At 48.2% G+C, this 13846-nt stretch overlaps 1 protein-coding gene across 1 annotated transcript in view; it reads right to left on the reverse strand.

The window, feature by feature from the left end:
- Nucleotides 1-13846, reverse strand: part of LOC134344618 (protein scribble homolog) — a 40866-nt gene that overhangs the window by 11727 nt on the left and 15293 nt on the right. The window contains exons 5-6 of the mRNA XM_063044739.1: nucleotides 6854-6905; nucleotides 3346-5165 (exon numbers count right to left, since the gene is read on the reverse strand). Coding sequence (XP_062900809.1) covers nucleotides 5020-5165; nucleotides 6854-6905 — 198 coding nt within the window. The 3' untranslated portion in view covers nucleotides 3346-5019. The remainder of the gene's footprint in view (nucleotides 1-3345; nucleotides 5166-6853; nucleotides 6906-13846) is intronic.

The following is a 13846-nucleotide window of genomic DNA, read 5'->3' on the forward strand; positions in this document are numbered from 1 at the left end:
CCAGTGGAACTCCACTGGTAACCGGCAGCCAGTTTTATTCCCTTTATTTCCACTCTCTGTTTTTTGCCGATCAGCCAATGCTCAACCCATGATAGTAACTTCCCTGTAATTCCATGGGCTCGTATCTTGCAAGGATGTTTCCTGGACTGGAGAGCCTGCCTTATGAGAGTAGGTTGAGTGAACTCGGCCTTTTTTCCTTGGAACATCTATAGACGAGAGGGGACCTTGATAGAGGTGTATAAGGTGATCAGGGGTATTAATCATGTGGATAGCCAGAGGCTTTTTCCCAGTGCTGAAATGGCTAACACAAGGGGGCATAGTTTTAAGGAGCTTGGAAGCAGGTACAGGGGGGATGACAGAGGTAAGTTTTTCACACAGATAGTAGTGGGTGCAAGGAATGCACTGCCAGCAATGGTGGCAGAGGCCGATACAATAGGGTCTTTTAAGAGACTCTTAAATAGGCATATGGAGCTTAGGAAAAGAGGGCTAGGCAGTATGGTAACTTGAGGAAGTTTCTAGAGTAGGTTACATTGTCGGCACAACATTGTGAGCCAAAGGGCTTGTAATGTGCTGCAGATTTCTATGTTCTATATACAGATAGCAGACGTCATGGACCTTATACAGATAACAGAGGTGTTTGCCACTTTGAGTCAAATTAGGGTGGATAAGTCTCCAGGGTCTGACAATGTGTTCCCTTGGACCCTGTGGGAGGGTAGTAAAGAAATTGCAGACATATTTAAAGCATCCTTAGCTACGGGTGAGGTACCGGAGATTGGAGAATAGCTAATAAGACCATAAGACATAGGAGCAGATTAGGCCATTCAGCCCAATTCAGTCTACTCCGCCATTCTATGTTGTTCCTTTGGTTGAGAAAATCTCCAATAATAAACCATGAAAATATTGCCCAGTGAGCCTGAAATCAGTAGTGGGAAAGTTATGGATGGTATTGTAAAGGACCGGATATATAGGTATTTGAATTGACCAGATCAAAAGAAGCTACAGAAATTTGTTAACTTAGTCAGCTCCATCTTGGGTGCTAGCCCCCATAGTATCGAAGACATCTCCAAGGAGCGGTGCCTTGGAAAGTTGGTGTCCATTTTTAAGGACCCACATCATTCAGGACATGGCCTCTTCTCTTCTCATTGTTACCATCAGGACGGAGGTACAGAAGCCTGAAGGCACACACTCAGCAATTCAGGAACAGCTTCTTCCCCTCTGCCATCCAATTCCTAAATGGGCATTGAACCCTTGAACAATACTTCACTTATTTATATTACTTCTGCTTCTGCACTATTTGTAATTTAACTATTAATATACATACTTATTTACTGTAATGGGCTTATTTATGTTTTCTGTATTAACATGTATTGTATTGCACTACTGCTGCTGCTAAGTCAACACATTTCATGACATATGCCAGTGATATTGAACATGATTCTGTTCTGATTAGGGACAGTCAACATGACTTTGTGAGTGATGTCTTGTCTGAAGGACTTTATAGAGATCTATGAGGAAGCTACCAGGAAAGTTGAGGAAGGCAAGGCAGTAAATGATGTCTACATGGATCTTAGCAAAGCCTTTGACAAGGTCTTTGGTCAAGAATGTCCAGTTACTTGGCATTTAAGATGAGGTAGTAAATTGGATTAGACACTAGCTTCATGGAAGTAGCCACGGAGTAGTTGTAGATGGCTGCCTCTCTGCTAGAAGCGTGTGACAAGTTGTGTTCTGTGGGGATTCATTGCTATTTGTCACCTGTATAATATAAAAAGGAATGGTCCCAACACCAACCCCTGCGGAACACTAGTCACTGGCAGCCAACCAAAAAAGGATTTTTTTATTCCCACTCTCTGCCTCCTACCAACCAGCCAAGGCTCTAACCATGTTAGTAACTCTCCTGTAATAGCATGGTCTCTTAACTTTGTAAGTAGCCTCATTTGTGGCACCATGTCAAAGGCCTTCTGAAAACCCAAATATACATCCACTGCATCCCCTTTATCTATTCTACTTGTAATCTCCTCAAAGAATTCCAACAGGTTTGTCAGGCAGGATTTTCCCTGAAGGAAGCCATGCTGACTTTGTACTATCTTGCCCTGTGTCACCAAGTACTCCATCACCTCACCCTTAACAATTGACTCCAACATCTTCCCAACCACTGAGGTCAGGCTAACTGGTCTATAATTTCCTTTTTATTTTATTTGCCCTCTCTTTTGCTTTCATGTTGTCTTTGACTTGATAGCAACAATTGTGTCATCTTCCTTTTACAATACTTCAAGATTGGTGGTAGATCATTCTTCTATATTAACGATCTGGATAATGTGGTAAACTGGATCAGCAAATTTGCCGATGACTCCAGGAATTGGGGTGTAGTTTACAGCAAGGAAGACCATAAAAACTTGCAATAGAATCTGGACCAGCTGGAAAAATGCCAGTGGAGCTTAATGTGGACAGGGTATGGTGTTGCACTTCAGGAAGACAAACCAGGGAAGGGATTAAACAGTGAACGGTTCACTGCTTTCAAGTGAATTAATTCCTTGAAAGTGGAATTACAGCTACATAGGGCTGTGTAGAGAGTTTTTGGCACATTGGCCTTCAAAAATCAATATATTGAGTTCAAGAGTTGGGACGTTATGTTGAAATTGCATAAAATGTTGGTGAGGCCTAATATGGAGTATTGTGCAGTTGTGGTCACCTACCGGAAAAATATCAATAAAATTGAAAGAGTACAGGAGAAATTTACAAGGATATTGCTGGGACTTGACGACCTGAGTTAGATAATAAGATAAAGGAGCAGAATTAGGCCACTCAGCCCATTGAGTCTGCTCCACCATTCCATCATGGCTGATCCCGGATCCCACTCAACATAATACAGCTGCCTTCTCACCATATCCTTTGATGGCCTGACCCATCAGGAAACTATCAAGATCCATCTTAAATATATCCACAGAATTGGCCTCTACTGCAGCCTGTGGCAGATTCACGACTCTCTGGCTAAAAAAAATTCCTCCTTACCTCTGTTGTAAAAGGTCAGCCCTCAATATTGAGGCTGTGCCCTCTAGTTCTAGATATTCCCACCATAGGATACATCCTCTCCACAACCACCCTATCCAGTCCTTTCAACATCAGTAGGTTTCAATGAGATCCCCCTCCCCCCATTCTTATAGTGAGTACAAGCCTAAATTCTCCTTCATTCCAGGAATCATCCTTGTGAAACTCCTCTGGACTCTCTCTAATGACAACACATCCTTTCTGAGATATGGGGCCCAAAACTGTTGACAATACTCCGTGTCGCCTGACTAGTGTCTTGTAGGGAAAGTTATAGAGGAAGTTGAATAAGTTAGAACTTACTTCACTGGAATGAGCGAAGATCACCTGTCGGCCTCAACCAACGTCTCCTCACAACTTTGCAACAGATTGGAAATGTTTTGTTCTAATTGCGTTCTTTCTTTTGGTTTTTCTTGTTGTTGTGTGTCTATTGCTGTGCGCCTGTGGTGCTGCTGCACGTAGGTTTTTCACTGCACATATACCTGTGACCATAAGTTCCACCTGCAGCTCTGGACTGGCCAGCAGTGAATCCTCTTCTGTAACTTGTCTTGGTGGATGTCTAGTACATACACTGTGGGCCGAAGGGCCTGTTTCCATTGGGTTTCTCTCTGAGGTTATCGCAGGCTGTTGTGGGAGATTGCTACAAAGTACAGCTGTCTCCGCCCCACAGTAATTTATCCCAGCAATTCACGCCCCTTGAGAGGACGCCATTCCACCCAGTGCCTACCCTGAGTACTCCCTGCCTTCTGGACAAACACACACTGAGTTCAGAGGAAGCATGCTCCCTCCCTCTCTACACTTCTAGGTAGCAGTGAACGATGCAACTTCCCTGTCCCAGATGTGACTCAGATGCAATGACGTCTATCAGTCTCAGCGAGGAATGTTGGGACACTAGGACCATTTGTAAAATGAAAGAAACCTTTAATGAACCCTGGAGAACAAAACATGGTTCTTTGGTTGTAGAAAGTTGTTAATCCCAGTATGAGATGAGCTGGCAGCCTCCATTAGTAGCGGCATGGTGCTGCCTGTAGTGTGGTGACTGGGACTACCTTCTGCCCCAGGGATCACAAATTCCACCAGAACTCCTCGTCGCAACCTAAAAACAGCTGGCACTCGGGCATTCTCCGACGGCCCTGAGTGCTGGCGGCTGAGGGGAGGAAAACTCCTTCACAGGTAATTTCTAACAAATCACCCGGTTAGCAGCGCAAACAAACCTACCCTACACCAGTCTGGGTCTGGTTCTCTACATAAAGCATCAGCACTAAGCCCCTCGTCCCTGTGCACCCTGCCAGTGCTCAGAGGGAAGGGGTAACCAGTGAGGGGCGGGCATTCAGCAGTTAGACCCGCCCTTCCCTTGGGGTGAGGCAGGCTCTAACTGCCCCTCACGTAAGGGGTTATTAACCAGGGTTCCCATCACACAGGGTGCTGGGAGGTACTGACCCTCTGACCACGAATGGGTGGGTGGCTTGAGTCACTCCGGTGATCCCTTGGGACGTCTGTGAACACCAGCCGCCGTCAGCCTGGGTTAAAGATGACCTCTCCAGGTCTGGAGCTGGAGTCTGAGTCCAGTTACTCCCAGATGGGTGTGGCCACTGGCCACTGACCAATGACCTCATTGGAAGAGTGTGGTCAGGCCTGCCCCCTCCCCTTCCCAAAGACACAAGGCAGGAGCTGGGAACCTCTGTGCCGTCTTTCTCCTCACTAATGCCCAGACACGGGACGTGCCACCACTTACAGCGTCCCGGGACCGGACCCCGGATGGTCCGAGGGACCAAACTACCAGGCAACCTCTGGGCCTCTACATACCCTCCCAGCCCACCCACCCCCTCATTAAAAACCGTACAAAAATCCTACGGGATTAGTCTCTGCCAGAAATTAATATCCGATTCAGCTAAGAGAGGAAAGAAGAGTCTCTAAGGTGTGGAACGAGGGAGGGGACCCCTCCCCCCACGACCAGCGCCGGCATGGGGCTGCAGCTCACGTGGGGGCGGTGGTCTCCGCCGTCAGTGGGTGGGGTGCTGCTGGCCGTCTCGGGCTGTATGTGGGGACAGAGCCTAGTGCCAGCAGGTTTGGTGCAGCCGGCCGATCTCCTCTGTCCTCTCCGTCTTCAGCAAGGCGGGTACCTGGGAGGGGGGAAACAGAAGCCATCATCAGATTGGTGGGGTGCAATGATGGTGTAGTGGTTAACACAACACTATCACACACCTGGGCCTCACAGTTTGGAGTTCAATCCCGGTGTCCCCAGTAAGGAGTCTGTACATTCTCCCTGTTAATGTGTAGGTTTCCTCCAGGTGCTCTGGTTTCCTCCCACCATCCAAAGACGTACGCACTGGTTAATAGTTAATTGTCACTGGAGATTGTTCTGTGATGAAGTCAGGGCTAAATCAGTGGGTTGCTAAGCGGCACAGCTCATGGAGCAGGCAGGGCCAGCTCTGCACTCTACCTCGAAACAATATGGTACAGAGAGGCTGCACCCCAGGGGTGGGGAGAGGGGCATCTACGGTCAGCTGTAGAGAGGTTGTACCCCAGGGGTGGGGAGAGGGGCATCTATGGTCAGTTGCTGAGAGGCTGAGGAACAGGGGTGGGGAAAGATGGGGTGGCTGAGATTGCAGAATGTGTTGAGGTATTGATGACAGTGTACTGGATGAAGTCTCTCTCCACACCACGGATCCATGCACCTGACACACACTCACATACACCCACTGCAGACTCACTCTCACACCCACAATCACACCACAGACTCACTCTCACACCCACAATCACACCACAGACTCACTCCCACACCCACAATCACACCACAGACTCACTCTCACACCCACAATCACACCACAGACTCACTCTCACACCCACAATCACACCACAGACTCACTCTCACACCCACAATCACACCACAGACTCACTCCCACACCCACAATCACACCACAGACTCACTCTCACACCCACAATCACACCACAGACTCACTCTCACACCCACAATCACACCACAGACTCACTCTCACACCCACAATCACACCACAGACTCACTCCCACACCCACAATCACACCACAGACTCACTCTCACACCCACAATCACACCACAGACTCACTCCCACACCCACAATCACACCACAGACTCACTCTGACACCCACAATCACACCACAGACTCACTCTCACACCCGCAGACTCACTCTCACACTGCACACTCAGTCCCACACCCACTCAGAATGCACACTCACTCCCACACCCACAGACTGCACACTCACTCCCATACCCACACCCTTGTTGTCACACAATCTCTTACACATGCACTCTCACACACACCTACACACTCTCATTGTCTCACATACACACACTCACACAGAAATGCTCTTTCTCTCTCTGTCAAACACACACACACTCACTCATACAAATCATTGCTCTCACACATAGACACCTGCTAACACAGCCACTCTGTGGGGAGAGAACTTTCAGCGAGGTTGGCAGTGCGTGGGTGCTCAGTCCAGCACTGGGCAGAACAGAAGCGGTGAAGAAGGAGGAGCAAAGAGATACTGATCCTGGGCTGCCACACCGGTGGGGGTGGGGGCTGTGGGCAAAGGGTGGAGGGAGAGGCAACTGGCAGTGACGGGATGATGGGAGGAGCCAGTTGTGGATTATAGTTGGGGGTGACAGGAGTGGAAGTGGGAGGATGGAGATGGTGAGGATGTGGGGGGTGAGTGGTGGTGGGAGGGTGTGGGGGGGTGAGTGGTGGCGGTGTGAGGGTACCTGTTGCCATGGTCCCTGTGCGAATGGTGTACCTGAGCCCCCACCCTCCCCACAGAACCCTCCCATCACCTGAGGATCCGGCGTCAGTGATGGGAGTCACTTCATCCAGGAGGTCCGGTGACTGCAGATGGAGAGATATGGAGTTAGAGAGCAGCCCGCTCCATTGACACGGCCAGTAGTGTGATCCATTCTTCTGTCACTACCACCTCCCTCACATTCTGATATTCTCAATATCGCCTCTCCCAGAATGACCCTCCCTGGATATCTCCCCTCCCAGTGTGACCCTCCCTCGGTACCGCCCCTCCCACAGTGTGACCCTCCCTCAGTACCACCCCTCCCACACTGTGAGTCTCCCTCAGCACCACCCCTCCCTCAGTGTGACTGTCCCTCAGAACCACCCCTCCCACAGCACCAGCTGTACCACACGGTCACACTCTGTCAGTACCACCCCTCCCACAGTGTGACCATCCCTCAGTATCACCCCTCCCACAGTGTGACCCTCACTCAGTTCCACCACCCACAGTGTGACTCTCCCTCAGTATCACCCCTCCCACAGTGTGACCGTCCCTCAGTACCACCCCTCCCACAGTGTGACTCTCCCTCAGTACCAGCCCTCCCACAGTGTGACTCTCCCTCAGTACCAGCCCTCCCACAGTGTGACTCTCCCTCAGTATCACCCCTCCCACAGTGTGACCCTCACTCAGTTCCCCTTCCACCACCCACAGTGTGACCCTCCCTCGGTACCACCCCTCCCACAGTGTGACCCTTCCTCGGTACCACCCCCACAGTGTGACCCTCCCTCGGTACTACCCCTCCCACAGTGTGACCCTCCCTCGGTACTACCCCTCCCACAGTGTGACCCTCCCTCGGTACCACCCCTCCCACAGTATGACCCTCCATTCCTTCTCTACTGCAAGAGCAACTCAGATGTTGACAGCCTTGGTAAACTATCCTCCAATAAGGACAGGTGGACACTGATCTCCCCAAAACCACAGTGCTCTGCCTCCCTGCTCCAGCTCATTATTTCATCTCCATACCAAACTCTTCCCGGTGGGATTAGTCACATTCCCTCGCTCCCTACTGGTGACACATCAATGCTCTGATCACTTTAAGCACCTTCACCAGAACTCCCGTGCAACAACATGCATTTACAGAGTGCCTTCTTTGTCCCACAGCACACCAGGGAAGTGCAGATATGCCAGAGGCCCGTGGCAGGACAGGTTTGGTCGTATGTGACCATACGTTCAAGGGCTGTGAGGACACGGAGGACACAAGCAGCAAAGTCAGGAGGTCTGAGACAGTGCAGATGGTTAACATTACACCGAACACTACACTTCGGCAATGTTTAAACCTACTCCAAGATCAATCTAACCCTTCCATCCCACATAGACCTTCATTTTTCTTTTGACCATGCGCTTAACTAAGAGTTTCATAGATAGATAGATTCATAGACTAGTACAGCACAGTACAGGCCCTTCGGCCCACAATGTTGTGCCGACCCTCAAACCCTGCCTCCCATATAAGCCCCCACCTTAAATGCCTCCATATACCTGTCTAGTGGTCTCTTAAACTTCACTAGTGTATCTGCCTCCACCACTGACTCCGGCAGTGCATTCCACGCACCAACCACTCTCTGAGTAAAAAACCTTCCTCTAATATCCCCCTGGAACTTCCCACCCCTTACCTTAAAGCCATGTCCTCTTGTATTGAACAGCGGTGCCCTGGGGAAGAGGCGCTAGCTATCAACTCTATCTATTCCTCTTATTACCTTGTACACCTCTAACATGTCTCCTCTCATCCTCCTTCTCTCCAAAGAGTAAAGCCCTAGCTCCCTTAATCTCTGATCATAATGCATACTTTCTAAACCAGGCAGCATCCTGGTAAATCTCTCCTCTGTACCCTTTCCAATGCTTCCACATCCTTCCTATAGTGAGGTGACCAGAACTGGACACAGTACTCCAAGTGTGGCCTAACCAGAGTTTTATAGAGCTGCATCATTACATCGCGACTCTTAAACTCTATCCCTCGACTTATGAAAGCTAACACCCCATAAGCTTTCTTAACTATCCTATCCACCTGTGAGGCAACTTTTAGGGATCTGTGGACATGTACCCCCAGATCCCTCTGCTCCTCCACACTACCAAGTATCCTGCCACTTACTTTGTACTCTGCCTTGGAGTTTGTCCTTCCAAAATGTACCCCCTCACACTTCTCCGGGTTGAACTCTATCTGCCACTTCTCAGCCCACTTCTGCATCCTATCAATGTCTCTCTGCAATCTTTGACAATCCTCTACACTATCTGCAACACCACCAACCTTTGTGTCGTCTGCAAACTTGCCAACTCACCCTTCTACCCCCACATCCAGGTCGTTAATAAGAATCACGAAAAGTAGAGGTCCCAGAACAGATCCTTGTGGGACACCACGAGTCACAATCCTCCAATCTGAATGTACTCCCTCCACCACCACCCTCTGCCTTCTGCAGGCAAGCCAATTCTGAATCCACCTGGCCAAACTTCCCTGGATCCCATGCCTTCTAACTTTCTGAGTAAGCCTACCGTATGGAACCTTCTCAAATGCCTTACTAAAATCCATATAGATCACATCCACTGCACTGCCCTCATCTATATGCCTGGTCACCTCCTCAAAGAACTCTATCAGGCTCTGCCCTTCACAAGGCCATGCTGACTGTCACTGATCAGACCATGATTCTCTAAATGCCTATAGATCCTATCTCTAAGAATCTTTTCCAACAGCTTTCCCACCACAGACGTAAGGCTCACTGGTCTATAATTACCCGGACTATCCCTACTACCTTTTTTGAACAAGGGGACAACATTCGCCTCCTTCCAATCCTCCGGTACCATTCCCGTGCACAACGAGGACATAAAGATCCTAGCCAGAGGCTCAGCAATCTCTTCTCTCGCCTCGTGGAGCAGCCTGGGGAATATTCCGTCAGGCCCCGGGGACTTATCTGTCCTAATGTAGTTTAACAACTCCAACACCTCCTCTCCCTTAATATCAGCATGCTCCAGAACATCAACCTCACTCATATTGTCCTCACCATCATCAAGTTCCCTCTCATTGGTGAATACCGAAGAGAAGTATTCATTGAGGACCTCGCTCACTTCCACAGCCTCCAGGCACATCTTCCCACCTTTATCTCTAATCGGTCCTACCTTCACTCCTGTCATCCTTTTTCTCTTCACATAATTGAAGAATGCCTTGGGATTTTCCTTTACCCTACTCGCCAAGGCCTTCTCATGCCCCCTTCTTGCTCTTCTCAGCCCCTTCTTAAGCTCCTTTCTTGCTTCCCTATATTCCTCAATAGACCCATCTGATCCTTGCTTCCTAAACCTCATGTATGCTGCTTTCTTCCACCTGACTAGATTTTCCACCTCACTTGTCACCCATAGTTCCTTCACCCTACCATTCTTTATCTTCCTCACCGGGATAAATTTATCCCTTACATCCCGCAAGAGATCTTTAAACATCGACCACATGTCCATAGTACATTTCCCTGCAAAAACATCATCCCAATTCACACCCGCAAGTTCTCGCCTTATAGCCTCATAATTTGCCTTTCCCCAATTAAAAATTTTCCTGTCCTCTTTGATTCTATCCTTTTCCATGATAATTATAAAGGCCAGGGAGCGGTGGTCACTGTCCCCCAGATGCTCACCCACTGAGAGATCTGTAACCTGACCCGGTTCATTACCTAGTACTAGATCTAGTATGGCATTCCCCCTGGTCAGCCTGTCCACATACTGTGACAGGAATCCATCCTGGACACACTTAACAAATTCTGCCCCATCTAAACCCTTGGAACTAATCAGTTGCCAATCAATATTAGGGAAGTTAAAGTCACCCATGATAACAACCCTGTTATTTTTGCACCTTTCCAAAATCTGCCTCCCAATCTGCTCCTCTGTATCTCTGCTGCTACCAGGGGGCCTCTAGAATACCCCCAATAGAGTAACTGCTCCCTTCCTGTTCCTGACTGCCACCCATATTGACTCAAAAGAGGATCCTGCTACATTACCCACCCTTTCTGTAGGTGTAATATGATCCCTGACCAGTAATGCCACCCCTCCTCTCCTTTTTCCGCCCTCTCTACCCCTTTTAAAGCACTGAAATCCAGGAATATTGAGAATCCATTCCAGCCCTGGTGCCAGCCAAGTCTCTGTAATGGCCACTACATCATAATTCCATGTATGTATCCAAGCTCTCAGTTCATCACCTTTGTTCCTGATGCTTCTTGCATTGAGGTACACACATTTCAGCCCTTCTACCTTACTGTCTTTACACCATCTCTAATTATGCCCCTTGCATTAGCAATTTCCTGTCTGGGGAAGTCTCTGGCTGTCCACTCAATTTATGTCTCTTATCATCTTGTATACCTCTATCAAGTCACCTCTCAACCTCTTTCACTCCACTGAAGCCCTAGCTTGCTCTATCTATCCTCATAAGACACGCTTTCTAATCCAGGCAGCAGCCTGGTAGATCTTGAAGGGTTGAAAGGACTAGATAAGGTGGATGTGGAGAGGATGTTTGAGATGGTGGGCTGTCCAGAACTAGAGGGGACAATCTCAAAATTGAAGGGTGACCCTTTAGAATGGAGCTAAGGAGGATTTTTTTTAGCCAGAAGGTGGTGAATCTGTGGAATGCTCTGCCACAGACAGCTGCGGAGACCAAGACCGTGGGTATAGAGTACTTGAAGTGAAAATTGATAGTTTCTTGATCGGTCAGGGCATGAAAGGTTATGGCAAGAAGGCAGGTGTACGGGGTTGAGTGCGATCTGGGATCAGCCATGATGGAATGGCGGAGCAGACTCAATAAACTGAATGGCCCAATTCTGCTCCCGTGTCTTATGGTCTTAAATCTCTGCATCTCTCTAAAGCTTCCACATCCTTCCTATAGTGAAATGAGCAGGGACAACAATGAACAGTACTGCTCTTTTTCCCAGGGTAAGGGAAAGTGGTTAGAAACGTAGAAAACCTTCAGCACAATATGGGCCCTTCGGCCCACAAAGCTGTGCCGAACATGTCCTTACCTGAGAAATTACCTAGGGTTACCCGTAGCCCTCTATTTTACTAAGCTCCATGTACCTATCCAGGAGTCTCATAAAAGACCTGATTGTATCCGCCTCCACCACCGTCACTGGCAGCCCACTCCACGCACTCACCACTCTCTGAATAAAAACCCACCCTGACATCTCCTCTGTACCTACTCCCCAGCACCTTAAAACTGTGCCCTCTTGTGTTAGCCATTTCAGCCCTGGGAAAAAGCCTCTGACTATCCACATGATCAATGCCTCTCATCATCAGTTACCCCTGCTTATACTGTTAAAACCGAACCTTCTCTCCAGGCTGACTCTGTGCAAAGTTTTTACTATCTTCCAACTCTCTTGTCACCAGTTCTTTCACACAGCAGGACAGTTAATGCACGATTCTTAGCAGTGTGGAGGAACAGAGGATCTTGGCACCCATGTCCATAGATCGCTCCGAGTTGCTGTGCAAGTCGATAGGGTGTTAAGGAGGTGTATGGTGTGCTGCCTTCATTAGTTGGGGGGTCAGTTCAAGAGCTGTGAGGTAACGTAGCAGCTGCATAAAACCCTGGTTAGACCACACTAGGAATATTGTGTTCAATTCAGATCACATCATAAAAACGATGTGGAGGCTTTAGAGAGAGAGCAGAGGAGATTTACCAAGATGTGGCCTGGATTAGAGCACATGTAGTATGATGATAGATTGGGCAAGCTTGGGCTTTTCTGCTTGGAATGAAAGAGAAAGAACACGATAAAGTGTACAAGATGATAACAGAATTAGCCGGAGACTTTCTCCACAAGGTGGAAAAGTTAATTTTAAGGTGATTGAAAGAAGGTATACAGGGGGATGCAGAGATAATTTTTATTTTACAATGTGGTGAGTGTGTTCTGCCTCCTCAAATAACTACCACTGGGGGCATAATTTTAAAGTAATTGGAAAAAAAGTATAGGGCTAATGTCGTAAGTAAGTTATTTTTTTTACACATAGAGTTGTGGATGTGTGTCCAAACTTGCCCCACACATCTCTTTTGTACACTCCTCTCAGCAGAAATGCTTACCAGACATTTTGACGCTGGGAAAAAGATACTGCCTGTCTACATTATCCCTTTCTCTCATAATCTGATAAGCCTCTATCAGATCTCTCCTCAGCCTCTGCCGCTCCAGAGTCCACTGTCCAGGAGTCTCTTTAAAGACCCTGTTGTATCCACCTCCATCACCATCACCGGCAGCCCATTCCAGCACTCACCACTCTCTGCGTAAAAAAAACTTACTCCTGACATATCCCCTGTACCTACTTCCAAGCACCTTAAAACTGTGCCCTCTCGTGCGAGCCATTTCAGCCCTGGGAAAAAGCCTCTGACTATCCACATGATCAATGCCTCTCATCATCTTACACACTTCTCATCCTCCATTGCTCCAAGGAGAAAAGGCCGAGTTCACTCAAGCTATTCTCATAAGGCATGCTCCCCAATCCAGGCAACATCCTTGTAAATCTCCTCTGCACCCTTTCTATGGTTTCCACATCCTTCCTTTAGTGAAGCGACCAGAAATGAGCACATTTAGACATTAGTCTGTATTTTTGTTCCTTTTACCAAGATGCATTGTCATACATTTCCCAAGACTGTATTCCATTTGCCACTTTTTTGCCCATTCTTCCGATTTATCTAAGTTCTGCTGCAATCACATTGTTTACTCTGCAGTACCTACCCCTCCACCTATCTTCATATCATCCACAAACTTTGCCACAAAATCATCAATTCCATGATCAAAATCACGGATAAACAATGTGAAAAGTAGTGGTCCCAATACCGTCCCCTGAGATACACCACTTGACACTGGCAGCCAAGCAGAAAAGGCCCCCTTTATTCACACTCACTGCCTCCTGCCTGTCAGCCATTCCTCTATCCACGCCAGTATCTTTCCTGAAATGCCACAGGACTTTATCTTGTTAAGCAGCTCATGTGTGGCAACTTATCAAACGCCTTCTGAAAATCCAGGTAAATGACATCCACTGC

The sequence above is a fragment of the Mobula hypostoma genome, chromosome 3 (assembly GCF_963921235.1).
Source record: "Mobula hypostoma chromosome 3, sMobHyp1.1, whole genome shotgun sequence".
Lineage (NCBI taxonomy): Eukaryota > Metazoa > Chordata > Chondrichthyes > Myliobatiformes > Myliobatidae > Mobula > Mobula hypostoma.